The 23714-nt window shown below is 38.5% G+C and overlaps 1 protein-coding gene across 1 annotated transcript; it reads left to right on the top strand.

Moving 5' to 3' along the window:
- Positions 1–10246: 10246 nt before the first annotated feature.
- LOC139963753 (flavin-containing monooxygenase 5-like) lies at positions 10247–22484 on the top strand. Its single transcript, XM_071964868.1, has 4 exons — positions 10247–10385; positions 16063–16239; positions 17259–17962; positions 19611–22484. Exons 3-4 carry the CDS (start codon positions 17333–17335, stop codon positions 20568–20570), a joined length of 1590 nt encoding a protein of 529 aa, XP_071820969.1. The 5' UTR covers positions 10247–10385; positions 16063–16239; positions 17259–17332; the 3' UTR covers positions 20571–22484.
- Positions 22485–23714: the final 1230 nt, after the last annotated feature.

Raw genomic sequence — 23714 nt, forward strand, 5'->3', positions numbered from 1 at the left:
TTAACATTTAAATGGTGGCGCTCTTCTAAATTACATTTCGCCGCAATTTTACAGAAACCAGAATGCAAAATGCATTGAGGTTTCGATGACTTCAATGCACTAGACTTCTGCTTGTTAGTAAAACCAGAACTAACTGTTACAATAACACTATGGCATGATAACACAGGTCAGTCTACTGTACATGGTTTTACACACCTCCATCAAAAACAATAGGGTTCTTGTACTCAATGTTATGAACCCACAGACCAATTATTACAAAACCAAACCAAATCTTGATCTTTAATAACTTCGCACATTAAGGTTGCAGAGGAGTCAACTTATGGACAATTTATATGGAATATGCCCACGAAACTTCAAAGAATCAACTTGAAAGAAGCTAATACAGGTCACTGGAGGTCAACCTGATGTCAAAGGTCACCCACACAGGTCGATTATTGTATTACAATAGCGTAACTCCCAACCTTGATTGACATTAGGTTCTCAAGTTATTGCAAAAATACTAGTTTTTGACCCCTAATTGACCTATGTTGACCTTGGATCACATGACTGATATATTTTTGGAAACAATCCTTTATCCCATTCACAACTAGTCAACAAATATCAACCATGTCGGACCCTGTCAATGTTAGTTTCACAAGTTATTGCCAAAAGAACACATTTTGACGTATAATTGACCTTTGGTGACCTTGGATCACATCACGGTTACATTAGAAAACTTTCCCCTACTTCATTCACAACTTGTCCCAATATATCAGCCATGTCAGACTTTGTGACTAGAAGTTGTTGCAAAACGTAGCATAATTGACCTTTTGACCTGGCGGTCATGTAGTTTGACACGCTGATTCCAAAAAGCAGCATGACAAGTCTGTGCGACCATCCTAACTGTACTTATTAAAAAACTAAATATATGATCTCTGATAACTTCGCTCACGAAGGTCGCACAGGGGTCAACCATGGACCATTTTGATCTGAAGGTACCTTTGAGGTCCGATTATGGCCACGAAAATGCAAATAACCCCAAAAACTGATAAATGTCACCGGAGGTCAACCTGAGGTCAAATGTCATCTAGATGCGGGTCGACTTCTGGATGACAATCGCGTAACTCCCAACCTTGACGGACATTTTGTTCCCAAGTTTCTGCAAAAATACTAGTTTTTGACCCCTGAATGACCTTGTTGACTTTGGATTACATGACCGTTATGTTTTGAAACGATCCCTTACCCCATTCACAACAACTCCCAAAATATCAACCATGTCGGACCAAGTCAATAGGAGTTATTTCTTGTTTTAATATTTTGATTTTGGGCCTCAAACTGACCTTTGGTGACCTTGACATGCACCAAAGGGAGGGAGGGAGGGTTAGCAGTTCTAACTCCACACTGCTACATAACCAGACAATGGCGCCATACATAAATGCGACTTATGTATGCGCGGGAGTGGCACAATAAAAATGGTACGAATCAGAATACCCGCACATGGCTCTGATAAGAATGGAATCATATTAATTCTTGTAAATACTAAAACGTGATTGGCTGCACACGGTGCTTAGCAACAAATAACCAAAGGCAGAACTTCTGTCTTGATACTTTATATCAAGTTTTATTCTATATCCTCTCTTTGCCCCTCTACAGTTGATCGACTACCTCTCCACTTCCACCTGTTGGTTTCTTTCTTCTCTCCGTCCCTTGTCTACTAATCATCTTACATCTTTCTCTTTTCGTGGATGCCTCCTAAGAACAGGGTCCCTGTTTTAGAAGCCTACACACAAGTCGTCGGCTCTGAGACTAACCAGTCAAACTCCCAGAACACACGGCAACCTTCGAAGATATGACAACAAGCTCCCTCTGGTTGTTACTTACCACCCAAATCTTCCTCCTCTTCAGCAAATCACCACTAACAACCACATTATTCTCCTCACTTCAGATAGACTCCAACGAGCAGTCCCTGAAAAACCCACGTACCATCGCCTACACACGTCCACGAAACCTACGAGACCTTCTTGTGCGTGCTGCTGTTCCACCTCTAACCTTACAACCATTCAGCATGGTATTTTCAAATGTGATCGTACTTCCAGATGCATAGTCTGCAGCCACCACATTATTGAATCCAATTCCATCACCAGCCACAGCTTGCTACTCACACACAAGACTAAGGGTCACATCACCTGCACTACTACTAACGTCATCTATCTGATCTCTTGTAGAGTTTGTGGCATCCAGTATGTTGGCGAAACCAAAACCTTCACCAAGAAGTGTCACAGATCCACCGTTAACACCATGAAGACTGAGACCCCAGTTGGAGAACACTAGCTTCCCAACCATACCATTAATGACATGTCCCTACAGGGGATTTAATCCTTTGGTAGCCGCCCTGACCTAGTACGAATCAGCAGAGAGTGACACTGTGGTTGCAACGCCTTTGCATCATTCAACCTCATGGGCTCAACATTCAGGAAGGACATGACTATCTTTTCTTCTGTTCCCCCTTTATCTCCCCTTGTCCCCACCCCCCGTCAATCCTCTTCTCATAGCTCTCTTCCATCCATTTTTCTCCTCACCTTTGTCTTTGTCATTCTTTAGTTTATTCCCTACCCCTTCCCTTAATCCTCTCTTTGTCTTTCTACCTGTTATCTCCTACCTCTTCTCTTCCTCTTTTGGTTTCTTTCTTTTTCTCTTATGCCCTTGTTTACTAATCCTCTTACATCCATCTCTTTGTGTTCACCATGTTCTTTAACATGTCTGTATTCTGTGCGTGTTTTTGTCCCTTCTGTTACTATTACTTGTCATAATTAGCCTCTGGAGAATATCCTGCTAGGATCGAAACTTCAGGCCAACGTACTTTTACACATCTTTCTCTTTTGTGTGCACCCTGCTCATTAACCTGTCTGTATCCAGTGTGTGTATTTGTCCCTTCTGTTACTGTATCTTGTCTTTCAGCCTCTGAAGAAGACCCTGCTAGGATCGAAACGTCAGGCCCTCTTTCTTTTACACATTCAAGTTCTCTTACACAAGCTCTTTAGTGCATAAGCAGTTTGCTAACAGTTTTGTTTTATTTTCATATTTTATAATCTAAGAAACAAAACAAAAAAATTGAGTGGCACCGTGGTGCTTTATCTAGCTCTTCAGACTTTTATGGTATTCACCTCTAAAAACTAGGCTAGTACGCTCCTTTACAGGCTACAAAAAGGCCGACGTCGGCGGCTCATCAGTGCAGCTAGCTGGCCTAAGTGTATGTTAATGCCAATCCATTGTGTTTTAATTCTAATGACTCAACCAAAATATGTTCTTTTAACCGATTCATATGAACAACAGTTCACCCATTGATGACGTACAACACTGACCTTTTACCTCACGTCACTGACAAGTGAGGCATTTCACCTCACGCCACTTACAAGTGAGGTATTTACAGGGGCCTAATTGGGGCCTAGTATGATCACCGGGTATAGATACTGCAATCTCTCCATGATGTTTGTGAAGACGTTGCCACGAGTATGAAAATGGCTGCGGTTTGAAGCGTTTTTAGAAATAAAATGAGAGATCAGTACTTTTTTTTTCTTTATGAAGGAGGTTGATGTGGACCTGCCGTTGGAGACCGGACACCCATGTCGATGCAACTGGGGTGAATTCTCCTCCAGATAAGGAAAAATGAAAGAAAGTAAAAGAAAACCTCCGTCACATCACGTGCAATTTGCGGCACATTTTATACCATAAACTAGGTCTATTAAACACATGCAGGCTGTGCTTTAACTACTACAGTAGTGTTGAATTTAAGTGTGAGGTTGAAAGCGGGAAGGGTGGGGTGGGTGGGGGGGGGGTGATTTACACTGGATCCGCAGCTGGTGACTTCTATTGTAAAATGTTATGAAGTTTACCTACTATAAATTAGGATTTTAAAGTTTATCTTAATGCAAGGTTGTACTAATAAATACTCTTGAATTTAAAAGCATTCCGGCCCGCACTGATAGCAATGTTCCCCATTGGATGGGTTAACCCATCCAAGCATTTTAGTAATTACTACATTAAACTTTATTGCTGTTATTAAAGATTCATGATACACGACAAGTATTCCTTATTTTCAATTATGATAGTATTACTAAGTATACTTGCAACAAATAACTAATATTTGACAAACGTTTCCTTCACAGTATTTACTTTTGCATGAAAACTATTTCGCACATTTTAAGAAATCACATATATTTATTAGCACATATATACTTGCAATAAATAACTCATCATGCCTGCCTGCATTGCATTGATTTGAAATACGTCCCTTCTACACGCATGGATGCTGAGTAAAGTGTCTATGAAAGTGCTTGGATGGGTTACTACATTAAACTATATTGCTGTTATTAAAGATTCGTGATACAACAAATAACTATTATTTGACAAATGTTTCCTTCACAGTATTCACTTTTGAATGAAAACTATTTCGCACATTTTAAGAAATCACATATATTTATTAGCATATATATATACTTGCAATAAATAACTCACCATAAAAAAAATTGTATTTTGGTGTATTCATTTATGAATGAAAAGATTCTGTCCTTGACAAGTTTTATACTATTTCGCATATTTCAGAACATCAGAGTTAGTAGAATATTATCTTCACTGAATTATTCTATGAATGGCACGTACAGTATATGTCTTTGGCAAGTACTAGTATGTGGCACATTTCAGAATACTTTATGAAATTTATATATATACATATATATACATATATATATTTAAAATCAGAATAAGAATACTGGCAATAATTAACTAGTATTTGATGAAAATTAAATTCACTGCATTCTTTTACAAATGAAAAAAATATCTGTCCTTGACAGGAACTTCTAGCTAGCTTGTTTAACATTTATGAACTCCCACATATATTTAAAATATGAATTAGCATATACTTACAATATAAGTATAACATAAATATATATATATATATATATATATAAATACTGTATAGATAAATATCTCTATATATAAATATGAATATAATCAATATATATAAATAGATTATATATAATTAGATTACATATAAATAGATATAAGTAGATTATATATATAAATAGACAATATATATAAATAGATAAACAAAAACAAAAAATCAATATAAGAAAAATATAGCAGTGACAATAGTTTTAACTAGAAGGCCAAGATGCTTCAAGAATGTATTCCTTGTGAGGTTTTGAATATACCATAGCAAAATGCATACAAGTCTCGATCACGGTTGAATTCAACTAATACGTAACCTTTCTTACACTGTTATTTGCATTAACAAGTATCAAAAGTTCATTTCACACTGTACTTTAGGAGTTATTATGCTGACCAGGTTTTCAACTTTCAAATCTGATCACAGCAAATGACCTTTGATTTACACAGACAAAAATAAGGTTCTTACACTTACAAAAATGTATCAACTGCCTACACCACGGACACATGTGTAAGCCTATGCATGATGTCGAAGCAAGCCTTGATCTTGGAGTAACCTTGTTAAGATTTTCAGACGGACTTTGAATGATGTTGACCTCAAGTGGCCTGTGACCTTCACAGAAAAACAGCATGGTTTTCTTTTCTCAGATAGGGTGTAGAGCTCTATGCATTACGTATATGAACTGCACCCAAGCTTATGCTCTTGTAATTATTGTGCTCACAAGGTTTCAGACTTTAAAATCTGTTTACCCCAAGTGACCTAGTACTCCACAAGCTGGAGCATATCACATACAAATTTCATTTAAGCTTCACCTTTTGAGTTTTCATATTTGCCCCTCTGTGACTTCAAGTGACCACAGAACGAAATAGTCCACAAAAACGTGGATCTGCATCAAGTGTGAAAACATTTCAGCTTCACTGTTGCAGTTTTCATTTGCTAAGGTTTTCAGGCTTTGACCTCTGTTGACATTTAACTGTTACATATCAAGGAGGTTCTTGTAATAGCTGCTTTGAAACTAAATAAGATGTATGAAGTTTACCAACATTTTACTATTTGAGCTTAAAATTGATCTCAAGTGACTTTTGACCTCAACAGTAAGGTTCTTGTAATCGCAAAGGTGAATCCACGCCCCAAGTATTGAAGTTCCATCAAGCTTAGGTACTGTCCTTATAGCATTCGGACTATGATTTCTATTGACCACATATGACCTTTATCCTACAGCTAAAAAGACCATTAGGAGTCTTGAACCGGGTATGACATCCAATCAAGTTTGACTGTTGGACTATATTTATGGGCTCTTTTTGTCACCTTGAATAACCTTCGACCTACACAACACAAACAGCTAGTAAGGTTCTTGTACACAAGGCAGATCCTCATGTTAAACTATCATCTACTCTACATATTGAATTATGTTCAAACCAAGGCATACGCTACACACACGCACGCACACTATTACCATCATACAGATGTCTTTGATTTCAGCAAGGAATAAAATTTGATCTTCTTTCAGAAAGTCTGATTACATAAACCACTTGGCAAAAGCAAGGACTGTTGCAAAAATACTAAATTTTTCCCATGTTAGGAGAGGTAACCTTTGAAAGTACATATTGAAAGTCAAATTAACAGCTAGGACCATTCATATTAGGAGAGGTAAACATTGAAAGATCAGGGTATATTGTAAGAGCTAGTACCATTCATAATAAAAGTTCTTTCCTTGGAAGACGAATGAGGAGGCAGTATGAACATTTAAATACTCACCATAACAAATTATTCTAATTAATAAACCTAAAGAATTATTCAAAATCATTTCAGAAAATGAGATAGCTGTTATATTAATTTACAGTGACAGATGGATAGATATAATAATAAATGAATATTGAATACGTCAATTGTATAGCACTAAATCCCAAAAAGTATCAAAGCACAAAAACCAAAGAAGATAGCAAGGAAATAAATACAGTTAAAACAAATAATTACCTAATAAAAATAATCCTAAAAAACCAACACAAAAGAGTAAAAAACTAGAGGTTGTTAAAAATACAATAGGAGGATATATGAAACAAACTGAGTCAAAATGTTTGCTGATACGGGGCCAGGGGTGAAATCTATAAAAATCCAGTATGTTTGGTCCGGCAAAAATAGGTTCAGTTTTTGCAATTTGACTGTAATTAGCCAGTCTTAGTACTATACTGATATTACGATTATCGAGAGAACAGGGCCATTTTTGGGGGATACGGACGGCAATGATGGGGTCAAAATGTGTTCTGCTAGGGAGCCAGAGGTCGTATCTATGAAAATCCAATATGTTTGGTCCGGCATAAATATGTTCAGTTAATGCAATTTGACTGCCAGCCTTAGTAAAATACTGATATTACGACTATCGAGAGAATAGCGCCCTCTTTGGGCATACGAACGGCAATGAGGGGGTCAAAATCATTCCTGATACGGGGCCATGGAGAGTATTTATGAAAATTCAATATGTTTGGTCCGGCATAAATATGTTCAGTTGATGCAATTTGACTGTAATTAACCAGTCTTGGTACTATACTTATATTACGACTATTGAGAGAATAGGGCCCTCTTTGGGGATACGGACGGCAACGAGGGGGTCAAAATGTTTCCTGATACGAAGCCAGGGGTCGTATCTATCAAATTCTAGTATGTTTGGTGCGGCATAAATATGTTAAGCTTATGCAATTTGACTGTAATTAGCCAGTCTTAGAACTGAACTGATTTTATGTCTATCTTAAGACAAGAGCCTGCATTGGGAGAACGGACAACGGCAATGAGAGCAGTGGCGTAGCTAGGATTTTTTGAGTGGGGGGCCATGGGGGGATGTTCTTTCTAGTGGGGGGCCGGAGGTTACTATCTAAGCGGAGCGCCACCATGGTTGGCGCGGAGCGTACAGAGAAAATTTGAGATTTCAGCACCCCCCCAGATCGCAGGAGATGGCACCTGTGAGGCAAAATAGCAACCAAAAAGATGTGCAACTTTGGTGACAGAAATGCAAAAAAATTTTTTCTCTTTCATGCTGACTGGCCTTGCCAACTCAACCAGACTTTTAACTTGAGGGAAGTTGGCATCATTTGCGGGAATTTCAGAATTCCCAATATTTTATATCTCTACCAGTAGTGGGAAATCCTGTTTCGACAGTTTCGTGGCCATAAAAAAGTTGTTTTGTGGAATATTCAATGACATATATTCTTTTGACTCGAGGCAATATATGAATACCTGCAGGGGCGGCGATCTGTTTCAAATATTGGTGGGGGGGGAACATCTGCTTGGATGCAGGCGAATTACTGTCAAAGCGGAGCGCCACCATTGGTTGGCGCGCAGCGTACAAGAAAATTTCTGGTTTTGATAGCCCCCCAGATGACCGGAAATGGCACTTCTCGGGCTTGAAAATGACCAACCAGATGTACACTTTTGCCTGAGAACCAAGTTTTTCCTAATAGTTTTTTTTTTCATTCATGACCTTTTGTCAAGATTGTCACCAGTCACACATCATGTTCGACCTCATTGCATTTGTAGGTAATTCTACGTAATGCCCCACAATACCCGTCAGCCCCACTTTTCAAGGTTTTAAGCCCATTATTTGTTCAGAATTTGAATAATAAATTCACTTCAAAACATACCCATAATGTTGCACTAAATTTCATCTATGGACAACCAATATAGAAAACCCCCCTCAACCACTAACAGACCGGTCAAAGTTGTACGAGTGTAGAGGGAAGTATACTATGATGAAGAATGTTGGTCAAGGGATTTTCGAAATTTCAGACACAGTTAAATTATTGGTGTACAAATATTAAAACCTCTTATAACGGCTACTATAAAACTTCGATATCATAGAAAATACCAAAAAAATATGCTCGAGGGGGATGGCGGTCTCCACCCCTTCACCCCCCCCCCTCCCTTGGCTACGCACCTGCGGTTAGAAATCTTGTAGGAAACAGGCCAAATGGAAACCCAGTGAACCCATATCGATGTGGATCCTATGTATGATTGTACGTATACTTACACTCATACACAAGATGCAAACCAAATTTCATTACGGATGCGGTCCGTCTAGCTATTCATTTCGAGAAAAAAAAGTAAAAACTACTACTATAGTAACACATTGTGACACGGTTAGACAGGCGCTTTGCGAGGAATTTGCCAAGGGAGGGGCAAAGCTTGTACCCAGACTTTCTAAGCGTAGCGCCACCATAAGTTGGCGCGAAGCGCAAAAGAAAATTTTGGCCGAAAATGCCTCCCAGATCGCTGGAAATTGCACTTCCCATGCCTTGTAAGTTGCATCTAAGCATTTTCTATTTTGAAATTACTAGCGATATCATAAAAAAATACAAAACATATGCTTAAAAAAAACTATGCCACCCCGTCCCCCCCCCCCCCCCGCATGATCGCCGCCCATGAATACCTGATACCTCGGCTCAGAACAAACGGAGCCAATCTTTTGATAGATTGTTGCGCTAGGTGGAAGCACTAAAAATATTTTCAGCAGATATCGCTATCACGCAGCACAACAAGGTTCGTGGTGTATGGTCGCAATCGTCGCATCGACCATTGCCATGCCATGCTGTGTGACCATTCTCATGATTACTACAGATATTGTATTATTCTTATTCTGCCAGATGCAGACGAGAAAATTGTGTAACTCTATTTCCCAAATTATTGAACAAAAAATATTAGCGAATCGCACTGATGAGTGTTTTTTTTACCCCATTCCCAGTGGGGGGGGGGCCAGTGGGGGGGCAGCCGATTTCATGGGGGCCTCGGCCCCCAGGCCCCCCGTAGCTACGCCACTGAATGAGAGGGTCAAGATGTATCCTGTTAGGGAGCCAGGGGTCGTATCTATCAAAATGCAGTATTTTTTTGATCCGGCATAAATATGTTAAGGTTATGCAATTGGCTGTAATCGGACGCCAGTCTTAGATACATACTAATGTTACCACTTTCACCACGTTTTCATGATAAACCGTTATAACTTGTTATTAAAAATGATCACTTGACCACCCATCATATGAATCAGTGCTATGAATTATTTGAAACAGTACACAAGTTAGTGTTTTCTGGGGTTTTATTTTTGCAACTATAGCGTTTATTTGTCACATGTCGCTGGTCACCCTGGCAAAAAAAAGTTTTCTCATTGACTTTGCACACACTACAACTCCCAAATTTCCACGTTGACTTTGTACACAGAATATCCTGCTAGCAGTATATCCTGCTAACTTCAGGTGGGTCCCTGGGAATGGTAGCTGCAATGAGAGGTACTTCCCCACGGCGGACTTGCTACAAATGCGCAGGCGTTATCAATTCGCGTGACATATGGTACTACTTAGCTACTTAATAACATTAAGAAGTCGCACCTGCAAAGTTATCAAGTTATTAGAAAATTTCAAAACCTGACAGACTGCAGTCAATACCGTCAACATTATAAGAAAAAAATCGGCTGAACCTGGTAATTTGTGTCATGCTCACAACCGGCTTATACTAATTAAGTTGCTAGCAATAACGTTAGGTCTTACGCAAATGTAGTGTTAGGACAGTCACCGACGTACCATACATGTAACTATGCCTACGTTAGTCATTATTTTGGCCTATGCCCAAAGTATATTACATAATAGTTTACTTGTATGTAGATGTACTGTCTAGGCAGCATTCTCACCTCATAATCTAGTCCTCTCAGCATTGCAAACGAGTGAGTGCAAGATCATGCCCCCAAACGAATAAAGAGAGAGAGGAAAAAAATCACAATTACTAGTGTAAGCAAACATTGCAAAACACATATCTATTCAACTAAGTAACATATACTACTATAGTAAGATGGTTTGCTTACTCCAAGCAGCCTATCTATTTTCAGTTCTTAGTTAGAGATGATGACAAGTCTAATGACAGAATTAAAACAAAGCATAACAGTCAGTTGCAATTAAATGATTCAGAACAGCTATCAACATTTTTGTGACAGAGATTTTCTCGCTAAAAATAGTCAATGGTTCCTTTCCTGTGATGTGATTGATTATCGTAACACAGTAATTCATTGCAGACATATTCTAGCATCTACCAAACTTGTGGGAAACATGTACAATGTATTTTTGAACTTCAACCACTGGTAATAAATAATTTAAAGGGTGTGAAGACTCGCGCAAAAAGAAACGCCTAATGCCAGTAATCTGACCTAGTTAACGAGGTGTAAAAGAAGTGTTAGACACCACCATCGATCCCCAAAAAACACACACAGCTTGCTACCATCGGTAATTAGACACTAGTCTACAGTCAGTACATGCAGCTGCGGTCAATACCCACAGCACAGTGTACAAACTATTTTGTGTGAAGACATTTGCATTACAAGTCATCATAGGTACAGTACTGCAGTATGTATGGTGGTGTATTGAAACTCTTACTTGTTTAATCTTTTTATATTTTTCTTCTATCATACACAATGTCAGGATAATTGCCTCCACCCCAATTGTGTCTAATTCCAGTGTCCTTATAATTTAAGAACCACTTGATTGTTGCTGCTTTTAATTAGACTGCTTTCATTGAGAAAGCTATAGTTTAATTACCACATGTCCAGACTGAAACCTACTGCATGGTCTGATTCAGATAAATTTACAGAAGCAATTCAGGCTTTAAAGGTTCCATTTTGTCTCATAGTGACACTCGTTGTTACCGTTAAAGCTTTCAGCAAGATGCGCAAGTACCTAGCGAAGCATACGTTGGAAACATATATGTGCCTTGTGGGAACCTACCTCCACATGTGAATTCAGCACATTGGCGATTGAACTACTACCTCCGGGACCAGCTGGTTTGGAAGACAATGTTCCATGGAAGGTTGATCAAGTTCAACCTGTTTAGGTGGTGACAATATTCACCTTCCCTAGCATTCAAACAAAATTTGATACTACCCTTCCCACTATGCACCATGGGGACTCACAAGCAATATACGAAAGTAGGGACAAGCCTTCATATCAGGTTAAATCCCTTAATGGAAGGACACAAAGTCCATTATTTAAGGGCCCATGGAGGTTGGATAACCATGAATGTACAGAGTCAATGGGCGTAAAATAATGAGCAAGCCTTGGCCCCTCTTTGGCAAAGGGCTTTATAGGGCCTACATAGTAACTTCATGCCATTGAACCAAACTACACTTCTTTTGCATGCCAAGATGTAATGGAACGATATTTGTACACAAACTCCAGAAACTTGAAATAAAGTCTATTTAGCTGGTAAAAATATCATCTTCATGGGTGCATATATATGGGATTTCTGCCGCATGCCCTGATGAGATCACAGTCTAATGACGAGCTCACAGGGATAGGACTGGAAGAAGGTTTGATTTTTTGAGAGAATTTTTCTTTTCTATGTGCTGTAACAATAAGCCCTGACATATACTGTTTCATTGTGAGGGTGTGTCCACCCAAAGCTTGCAGGCTGTTTTGTATAGTCCTGGCTAAAATGTTGCAGGATGAATTAAACACGTACAGTACAGCATTGTTTATAAACAAAGGATTGCATTCTAAACTTTGCATACTCTCCTGCATTTAGATGCAATATGGCGCCATTATTTCCTTAGAACTGTTTGTATGAATGTTGTTCAACTGACGTAATGTTTCTCCCGTTTCAACGTAATTAAGTGCAATTATTGCTTGAGAATGGTTTGTAAAATTGAGCGGCTAATCTCGAATCACTGTATGTCTCTTTTAAACCTAAGTTAGTATTTATGACTTCGAACTGGGCGTACTGCAGACAAAGGATTCAATTTTTCCACAAATTGTAGAGCGGAGGAAGGTGAGGAGACAGGAACAAGTATAACATAAGTCAATTTGGATTTCAGTTCAAGTTTCTTATCAAGTAAAACTGTGACTCAGTCAGGTCAAACTGGGTCTGAGCCACCCAATAAGTAAACAAACAGCTTCTGGCAGGACCTACACCTATGCACCAATACTCTTTATTAGGCAATGATACAGTGTGCTTCAAATTTATCCCAAGGATATAAGCAATAAAGACAACTGGCGGTTTGAATGCTCATGTTATTAAGTAGTTTGTTGTTTGCTCTCCTTAATTTACTTTGATTTCAAAGGTTAAAATGTATTTTAGTTTGAGTTGAGTGTCTTCATTGATACAGTGCCTTGATGATCACAATCTTTTCAGTAGTTTACATACTGGCATGTGTTCAAAGTAGCATTAAAAGTAATCACATAATTTACAGATAACATGGCAATGTTCTATGTACGTTTTATATGGTACAATTGAACAACAGGGCCAACATTGTTATTTCATTTCATAGCCAGGATTTGTGAGAAAAATTTCCAAAAATGATCCTGTCAAACATGGTTACTGAAAAAGGGGATCAATCTAACATTTGTCTGTGGATGGGGTTGTGGAATAGATCAAATTTGAATTGAGAAAAGGTCAAGTTCATTTGATGTCTCTTGCGGTATTGTGTGTATTGTTGGATGTCCATGGTCATTTGAGGTCAACAGTTGAAAAAGTGGAAATCTACCAACACTGTATGTAAATTGCAAGAAGTGACCTTTGTCATAGCAGAATCAGAACCTTCTTGCATATTTTGTTAAGCAAAAGACTGAGAAAATATATCTCTAGGTCACTCATATATATGTTATTCCACTCTTTCATTACCTCAGTTTGATGAAAGAGTTTACACATATCTGCACCCCTCCCACCCGACCCCCCCCCCTTCCAATGAAGAAACCCATTTTATTTGGATGTGATATCATGCACTCTAAGATCTCTATAAAAGAATATATCTGGAACTAAGATAATTGCATAAATTCAAGACATTATCTTCAATTGCTTTGGTTTTGGTTTCGATGAATATTGTAACCTTTGCATTCATGATGGCGTGTGTGTGTGTGTGTGCGTGCGTTTGTGACGCCCAGCTTGTAAACACGATATATCAAGAAGGGAAAGTTGGACCAACTTCATGATTGGTGTGTCGATGTACCACATTGGGTACAAGAAGCCTATTGTTTTCTGTGGAGGTCAAATGTCATTTAGTGTCACTAGGGGTCAAATTGTGAAAACATTGTAAACACAATAGCTCAAAAAAGGAAGCTTGGGCAAACCTCATATTTAATGTGTAAAAGTACCACATTGAGTACAGGAAGCCTATTGTTTTCTGTGGAGGTCAAAGGTCATTTAAGGTCAACTGGGTCAAATTGTGAAAACCTTGTAAACACAATAGCTCCAGAAAGGAAGCTTGGGCAAACGTCAAATTTAGTGTGTAGAAGTACCACATTGAGTACAAGAAGCCTATTGTTGTCTGCAGAGGTCAAAGGTCATTTAGTGTCACCGGGGTCAAATTGTGAAAACCTTGTAAACATAATATCTCAAGAAAGGAGGCTTGGGCAAACCTCATATTTAGTGTGTAGAAGTACCACATTGAGTACAGGAAGCCTATTGGTTTCTGTGGAGGTCAAAGGTCATTTAGGGTCACTAGGGGTCAAATTGTCAAAACATTGTAAACACGATAGCTCAAGAAAGGAAGCTTGGGCAGACCTCATATTTAGTGTGTAAAAGTACCACATTGAGTACAAGAAGCCTATTGTTGTCTGCGGAGGTCAAAGGTCATTTAGGGTCACCGGGGTCAGATTGTGAAAACCTTGTAAACATGATTATCTCAAGAAAGGAAGCTTGGGCAAACGTCATATTTAGTGTGTAGAAGTACCACATTGAGTACAGGAAGCCTCTTGTTTTCTGTGGAGGTCAAAGATCATTTAGGGTCAGTAGGGGTCAAATTGTCAAAACCTTGTAAACACGATATGTCAAGAAAGGAAGCTTGGGCAATTCTCATATTTAATTTGTAGAAGTATCACATTGAGTACAGGAAGCCTATTGTTTGTGGTGGAGGTCAACGGTCATTTGGGGACAACAGGTCAAATCGTGACAACCTTGTAAACATGATATTGTAAGAAAGGACAGATCTCATATTTGATTTGTAGATGTACCATCTTAAATTTAAGGAGCCTATTATTGTTTTAGGTGGAGGTCAAAGGTCATTTGAAGTCAGCAAATGCCAAACATTTACTTCTAGCTCTCCCCTCTTACCTGTCTCTCCACACTAACACATCTTCCTAACATAATATCGTAAGGGAAGCTTGGACTCGCATATTTGGTATGTAATTGTACCACATTGAGTACAAGAAGCCTTAATGTTGTGGGCGGAGGTCAAAAGTCGTTTGAGTTCATCAGGTGTCAGATTGTGAAACCATGGTTTACACAATATTTCAACAAGGACTGATGTCATATTTAGTATGTTGATGTATCTATCACATTAAGTAGTTGATGTATCTATCACATTAAGTACAAAGAAGCTTGTTGTTGAGGTCAATGGTCATTTCAGGACAGCCTGTGTCATTGTGAATTTATTGTTTGTCACACCGCACACCTTTTCACTGTATTACCTAGTACTGATTTTAACACCCTCACTTTACATTACGGCAGATTCATGCAGAAAATAGCTGATTGTTACAATATCGAAACCACTATGTATTTTTGCATTCTGGTTCTTGAAACATGTTATTCAAGTTCACAATCTTTTGAACAGTGATGTGGGGTGGGTGGGGTTACTGGGAGTTGGCTTCAAGGCCCTATGTCTGCAGTCTCAGGTTAGCGGTCAAAATTTTTGGAAAAGAACAGACTAGTAATTTAAATAAATGATGTAAAGGTACAGATGACATTGGAATAATGTTCGTAACGTTATTCACCTGTTACCGAATCAGTCGCAAGGGGTGGGGGGGGGGGGTTAATGTGACCTTCCCTACCTTTGGAATTGGGTACAAGTCACTGGTTTTGAATAATACTATCCTCCCCTCCTTCCCCCTCTTCTTGCCCCATTTCTGGAAGTAACGATATATTAGTTGGTACTTCCTAGGCTATAAGCAGCTAAGTTAAAAATGGCATCCGATTCCTGCAGTTACCGATAAAGAATTAACAACTTTATAGATCTGGAATCTTTTAATTCTAACGCCGATGGTAATTAGTGTACCATGGACTAATCAACGTTATCATAAACAAAAACCCTTGATGAGATTAGTTTATATTTAAGTCTTTTCTTTAAAAAAAAATGTACTTTGATCGAAGGACTTTAACCGTTGTCTGTCTGTTTCTGCAAGGTGAAGCTTCAGTAACATGAGTACGTGCGAATCGGAGATCGTTCAATGGAGGATTGTTACGACATCGGACAATCATAAACCACAACTTTACTACTGTCGTATACTGTCAACGAGAGGTTCAGTGGACCTATAGGGCCTAGCTACTCGCAGTAAAACCATCACTTCAAAAAGTTACAGGTGAACTATTAAGATGATCATACCTTCTGAATGAACTTTTATAGAGAGAAACTTGCTGTTTCTTTTCTTTCTTTCTCTTCACTTTTGTTAGTTTCTGATTTTCTAAGTGTATTTTCCCAAGCATTGCAACAGGCTAAGCTACACTCTATAAACTGTGTGTGTATATATATAGCTTGATTATCAACGAAAAAAAAAATTGCAGTAAACCGCGTTACCTTCCGAAGGGGCTTGTGGATACTTCACTTGAGGTAACATCGTCAATGTAAGTGTACTACAAGTTTGAGAGTAAATCATTGGTTGATTTTTTCGTGCCCCTGCAGACGCTAGGCCTATAGTTTGGGTAGCTTTTTCTTTGAAAAAAGATGCAAATTACAACGGCACCGGAAGAAAGATCATTACTTTTTTCCAGTTCAAAATGTATTGAATGATTTAATGAGAGGAATAAAACAATTCTTCATAAATCGATGTGTTGAAATTCCTCGCATGAAGAAAATTCGTTTAAGTGGTTCAGGATACTAGCATGTCAACTTTATAGTATCAGAATATGTTATCGTAACACTAACAATAACGATTTATGATAGTCTCATGTAATTCATAACTATAAACAAGGGGGTGGGGAGGGATCGGGGGGGGCAGTGTCATTGTTGTCACCAAGTCATTTTTTGGCAAGTCAATTTAAATCAAAAGTAAATTTTTCTCAACTCAAATGAAGTTAACTTGTCGTTTGATGTTATCACAAGTCACGGCAAGTAACAAGTCATTTGAATTGACATTATAAGTCAAGTTAAGAGTTGATTTGTAAGATCGATAAGTCAAGTCAGTCACAATCCTGGTTGAAGAATGTGCTTGACTGGGGTGTGACTCAAAACAATACTGGGGCAACTCTTGGTAGAATAATTTAATTATGTAACTGATAAGATTTCTGCAGAATGCTTTCGTTTCCACTTGACTATCATAATGGCAGCCAAGCAGCCTATAGATAACTTCCGATGTACACCTATCTTCTTCTTTTCTTACAGTAAAGCTACTGTGATACAAGGATAACTTGAAGATAGCATGCATAGAGGGTGAGATTACACCTACTAACTTCAAGATGGTCAGAGTGGCAATATTAGGAGCAGGAGCTAGTGGTCTGACAGCCATCAAGTGTTGCTTGGATGAGGGCTTGGAACCTGTCTGCTTCGAGAAGACGGACGATATCGGAGGCCTGTGGCTCTACCGGGGAGACACAAACAAGTTCCCTGAACTGGGTTGCGTCTTCAAGTCGACTGTGATCAACACCAGTAAAGAGATAATGTCCTTCAGCGACTTTCCTTGTCCGAAAGAGTTTGCAAACTTCATGCACAACCGGCAAGTCTACCAGTACCTAAAGCTGTATGCAGACAAGTTTGGGCTTATGAAACACATTCAGTTTAACAACTCAGTAACATCTGCGAAGAAAGCAGCTGACTTTGACTCGACGGGCCGGTGGGACATCGAGATAAAAGACGAAGTGACAGGGGACAAGAAGATGGAGACATTTGATGCCCTCTTTGTCTGCAATGGGCATCATGCTAAACCATACATACCGGACTTCCCTGGAATTGATGACTTTCAAGGCACCAAGTTACACACCCACTACTACCGAACGCCAGACTCTTTCAAAGACAAGAGGGTTGTAGTGATAGGCATCGGTAACTCGGGAGGAGACGCAGCTGTAGAGCTGAGCAGATGGGCATCGCAGGTGTGTATGGTAGATTAAAGGCATCCAATAAATCTGTCTTAGATTGTAGAAATAAAGGCATCATATTGTCATTAAAAGGGTTTCAGTGATAGGCATCTGTAACTTGTAGAGCTGAGCAGATGGGCATCGCAGGTGTGTATGGTAGATTAAAGGCATCCAATAAATCTGTTTTAGATTGTAGAAATAAAGGCATTTCTATTGTCATTAAAAGGGTTTCAGTGATAGGCATCGGTAACTTGTAGAGCTGAGCAGATGGGCATCGCAGGTGTGTATGGTAGATTAAAGGCATCCAATAAATCTGTTTTAGATTGTAGAAATAAAGGCATTTCTATTGTCATTAAAAGGGTTTCAGTGATAGGCATCGGTAACTTGTAGAGCTGAGCAGATGGGCATCGCAGGTGTGTATGGTAGATTAAAGGCATCGAATAAATCTGTCTTAGATTGTAGATATAAAGGCATTTCTATTGTCATTAAGAGGGTTGCAGTTTTGGGCATCGGTTATTCAGCTGTAGAGCTAATTTTTTTTATCTTTTTGGCATGTGAGTTGTTTTGATGCTTGGATGTTGAAGAGGATTAAAACATGTGAATGTAAACATCGGGAGTGAGTTGAAAGTGACATACGACTTTCTAGAAGTTCTTGAGTGAAACATGAAGGGAGATGACAGGTTTGTTGGAGAGTACTATGCTTTAACTTTGACCTGTTCTAGATCAAAATCAAAACGGCCTTGGGAAAATGAAAAATTAAGTGTGTCGATGGAGTGATTAGTTGTCGTATGACACCTACGATCTCCTCATCATCTCAGTTCATGCCTCCATGCTACCCTAGTGACTACATCCTGTTGATTTCATCAGAGTTTTTATCAGCCAATCACGAACTTGAAGCAGAGGAAATGAACAGTCGCTTCTTAAATAAAAGTTCACCTTCATTAGCTCAAGATTCAAAACTGAAATATAAAGTTAAACGGGGTGACGTTTCAAATCTTTAGCGCAATCTTCTTTAGAGGGCAGCATATTAAAGAAAGAAAAGAAACTGTCACATTAGCTAATTGCATTGTTAGCATCATGTAAAGAATTTTAGTTTGGTGTGATTTTGGCTCTTCATTATCATCACACTCAATGTATTAAAGACACATTGTTTCAATTTGTTAAGTCTTTGGAATTATATGGAAGTTCAGTTTCAGCCACTTCAATATTGCCAATTCTGACAAAGAGTATGAAATATTCACCAAGGGCCTTTTCAATCTCTTTGTCTTGGTACCTGTTGGAAGACTAATTTGGAAAATAAATGTATTCAAAATAATCCTCTAACACCCAAACCTCAAGTAGGCACCAGGGAAGGAGGAGGGAAGGGTCATATTGGTGGATGCACATTGGATGTAAAGGGGTTTGTGCTATTCTATCTAAACAGCGAGAGAATCTGATAAGGAAAGAACACTCATGGAATGGGGGCGGGGGGGAGGGGTTGTTGGGTGGTATCAGAATGAATGAAGAGGGGTCGTGAGATGCAATGTGGAGACTAAGTGAACCTCTGCAGTACTAGAGAACAAATATGGGAAAGGATCGGAATTAATGAAGAGGGGTGTGCCATATATGTTGTTTATTTTGGGATGTAAGGACAGTTTTATTTGTTTTATTTCCTGTCAAACAGGTTTACCTGAGTACTAGGAGAGGGACATGGGTTATCCACAGAATCTCGGACTTTGGTATACCAGTCGACATCCTCAATGTGAAGCGGTTCCTCTTCCTCGCGCCTCTGTGGTTACAGAATGCCTTTTTTGAGTTCAAACTGAATTTAAATGTCAATCACAAGTTGTACGGACTTTTGCCGAAACACAAAGCGTTGTCTGCCCACCCTATGGTCAACGATGACCTCCCCAATAGGATAGCTAACGGTACCGTCATCATCAAGCCAAATATTAAACGCTTCACCAAGAACGGTGTTGAGTTTGAAGACGGTACTTTCGAGGACAATATCGACGTCGTCATCATCGGGACCGGGTACGAATTCGGGTATCCATTCCTCCCCAAGTCGGTCATTAAAGTCGAGAAGAATAAAGTGGATCTGTACAAGTACGTCTTCCCTCCCGACTTAGAGAAACCGACATTAGCAGTTGTTGGTCTCGTACAGCCGTGGGGCGCCATCAACCCTCTGTCAGAGTTACAGTGCAGGTGGGCTGCCAGGGTCTTCAAGGGTGTCACCGAGCTACCCCCAAAGGAGAAAATGCACCAAGATATCAAGCAGAAACGAGAATCCATGGCTAAGAGGTACGTCGCCTCACAGCGTCACACCATTCAAGTTGATTTTGTAGAGTACTGTGACGATCTGGCGATCGAGTTTGGGGTCAAACCGGACTTTCAGAAAATGCTTTTCAGCGATCCCGTGCTTTTCTTCAAGAGCATCTTCGGCACCTTTCTCCCGTACCAGTACCGGCTCCAAGGACCAGGTAAATGGGAGGGTGCAAGGGAGGCCATTATGACAGTCTGGGAGAGGGTGGAAGCTCCATTTCTCACTAGAAAGGTGCACACCAGTTCGTCTTACACAAAAATCATTATTCTAATTTTGTTTGGTATTTTGCTGGCAGCCTTCTTCAAGCGATGGTTTAATTAAATCTTCAGATTAGTGTCTTAGACACTTTATAGAGTCTTCTATGTTGAAAACGACTTTACACTTATCCCATCGGATGAAAAGAGCTATGCAATAATTTGATTATTTAGTTTAAAAGTTGGACTAGAAAATACAGTGATTTTGTACTTGCCTCATGGATCAAACATGCCAATCAATCGAAACAGTAAATCATTCTTTTAAAATCCATTGTAATATTGCAATTATTTTTGTATGCCTACTCAGCAATTTCTGTATGCCTGATTATAAAGCGATTACATGTGTCTCTTTCTACTCGGAAACAGTGATGTGTATATAAGAATGATATCCATTAATAAATGTTAATTTGCAATTAGCTGCCTTGCATTGATGAATAATTCAAGCGGCCCCAAATTGTTTGAATGTTTTTGCGAAAAAGTTGATGAAACGTCCTGAAGTAGAGTGACAGTTATAGAACCTTTACTATCACAATAAGGCCTAAATTAAAGGGTAGATGTATGCAGGAAAATGCATTTCCATGAACAGCAACACAAAGGCAATAGGTATTTATATTCCGCGAACAAAGGAATGTATATCCTTCATAAACAAGAACATTTCCTAAGGCTATTTGGGAGTGGAGATGTGCGTAATTGAGTTGCTCATTCAAAGAATATAATGAATAGTCATTAATGATCATGTGACGTAGTATTAACCAATCAGAGCCACCGTAAGTAAATGTAGAGAGTTGAGTAGCTTCTATTATTGAGCTATAAACAGTCTGTTTATAGCTCCATGCTTCTATTTCCTACGATTATACCAAACCGAGTTTCCAGTACAATCACTGCCTCGATACTTTGAATTGTGCTATATTAATTTGTTAGCTTCTTTACAGCACTTTGAGTAAAACTCGATCTTATGTCAATTTTTTTCTATACTGTTGAATGTGTGTACCACAGTTTGTGTCGACCTGTAAATGAAACCAACGTCAATTTCTTAACATGGCCAATTGCGGAAATGTAGTCTTTATATACCCATGTGTACTGAAATTGTCTGCTGTAAAGAATCAATATAATTACCTGCATTCAAATATTCTTTATTCTTTAAAACAGCATATTAAAAATATATTTTTATTAATTGATTTACTAGTTAATAAATTGTGCAAAGTATAAAGCAGTATCCGGCATTATAAGATAAACCTCGATGTACCATTTTTCAAATATTTTATGATTATGTCAGTAATATAACTATTAATGATAAATTTGTTGTAATATGTTTTCTGATGGATATAATCTTTGCCTGCTTTTAAAGATTTTCCTTTCTTACTAGTCTTTTATTTTTTTTATACTTTTTTTTTCATTTGTCCTTCCCTTTAATCCATATTTCTCGGCAACTTTACATCTTCAAAGTTGCTAACTTTCACAACTTTCCGTGAAGAATGTGCAGTGTCAACAACAGAGAAATATGTTGTCATAATCACTCAATACTTTTTAAATATTAGGCCTATTTAGTTTTGTTATATTTCTTTAAAAAAAAAAGATTTGTCGTCACAATTTAATAACTAAAACTAGCAAGTAATTTGCACACATTGTAAACTGTTCAGATTATATTATACTATCAATAACTTTCCCCTTCTTTTTTTTCAAATCACGTTTAATACAAGTTCCTTATATAGAAGCACATTATGCAAATTATAACTGATGGCCTTATTAACTCTTCTTTTATTGTGCTATTAGTCTTCTCTCAGCCGCTTTCACATTCCAATTTACCTGCCTACACATTAATCGTGTTGTCTTTCTGATTATACGTACATTGCAACGAATCGTATGGTGTTGTATATATGCAGAAAGCAAATATTCCATTTGCTTAATCAACGTATGACCTTCGCAGAATCATTTATTGTATACTCGCAATTGGTCAAATTAAATCGGTCACAAACCCAAACATCATCATTTCTTTTGTTTAGCATTTATGTTTTTTGAAGAACAACTCTCCCAAAAAGCTAAGAATTTTTTTTTTATCCCGTTTGTAACCCATGCACCTCCATTTACAGAAAATAAACATGCTAATGAATAAAGAAAACCATACAGAATCGAAAAAACACGTTGCTCGATTATGTCAAATATAGACTTGTTCAAGTATTCACTTGTGTGTGTAAATACAATGTTAAAGCTGATGTGATACATATCCCCAATGAACTAAAAATTTATATTAGCTGCTTAGGGAAATCATTAATGACAAGACGTCTCCTTTAAAGTCCATAAATTAATTTGAATGGTAATGCAGGTCATAACATGTCATTCATTTCCATTGGGAAACGGGCTGCCAAAAGTTAGCGACATTTTGATAGTTGTCAAACCAGTAGTGTGCGCAAGGTGAGTGTGTGTTTGGGGGGGGGGGGCGGGAGGGGGCATCTTCGACGTCAGTCTGGGAGGGGGGACGTTCAAGAGTCTGGGATGTTCACATTCAATCGGGGAAGAATGAGACAACGACTCTGACAGCTTTATAGTACGCCCGTCATACTGTGAAGCAGGAAGACATTATTTTCTACTGAATAATTTTTGTAGGTCTACTTTATAATCATAAAGTTTACAATTAATCTCTGGGAAAGGATATGCTTCTGAGCACAATATATAATACATTATGAAACAACTTTTTCGATCATTATGTGACACAGTTGACCTTAAATGTAAACAGCTCACCGAGTATCTCACAAATTTGGACACCCTATTCATGGTCACTCTATAGATTACGCCAGAATGACGGATTTTGTACTTGTAATAGGGACTCGGAATCAGAACAGTTGCTATGCTTGCGAAATTTCCCTAAATGATACATGCCTTAAAATATCCTGTAAATCCCTTTCAATGGGAAAACTTTTTCACGGAAATGCTACAAAATTGATATCGACTATTTTGACTTTAATATTTTTTAGCTGTTTCCGGTAAGGTTGTATCAATTGTAACTTGCTCACAAAGTGGTAACTGTTTGACCTTTCAACACATCATGTCACATCTCCGCACGTGTAGCTGAAGTATGTATTACACATTACGCGTACGTATTAAAAGGGTATATAAAAAGGAACACGCGCAATTACCGTTCCGCATTACAAAATCTTATGCTTTACCCGTATTTGCATACGCACTAACAGATAGTGCGCAAACGTTATCTACT

Source organism: Apostichopus japonicus, chromosome 22, assembly GCF_037975245.1.
Source record: "Apostichopus japonicus isolate 1M-3 chromosome 22, ASM3797524v1, whole genome shotgun sequence".
NCBI classification, from domain to species: Eukaryota; Metazoa; Echinodermata; class Holothuroidea; order Aspidochirotida; family Stichopodidae; genus Apostichopus; species Apostichopus japonicus.

Excerpts from the sequence above, each read along its gene's own strand:
- LOC139963753 (XM_071964868.1), top strand. The coding sequence starts at position 17,333 with ATGGTCAGAGTGGCAATATTAGGAGCAGGAGCTAGTGGTCTGACAGCC. Across the intron at positions 17,963-19,610 it reads TGAGCAGATGGGCATCGCAG|GTTTACCTGAGTACTAGGAG; the intron begins GTGTGTATGGTA and ends CCTGTCAAACAG.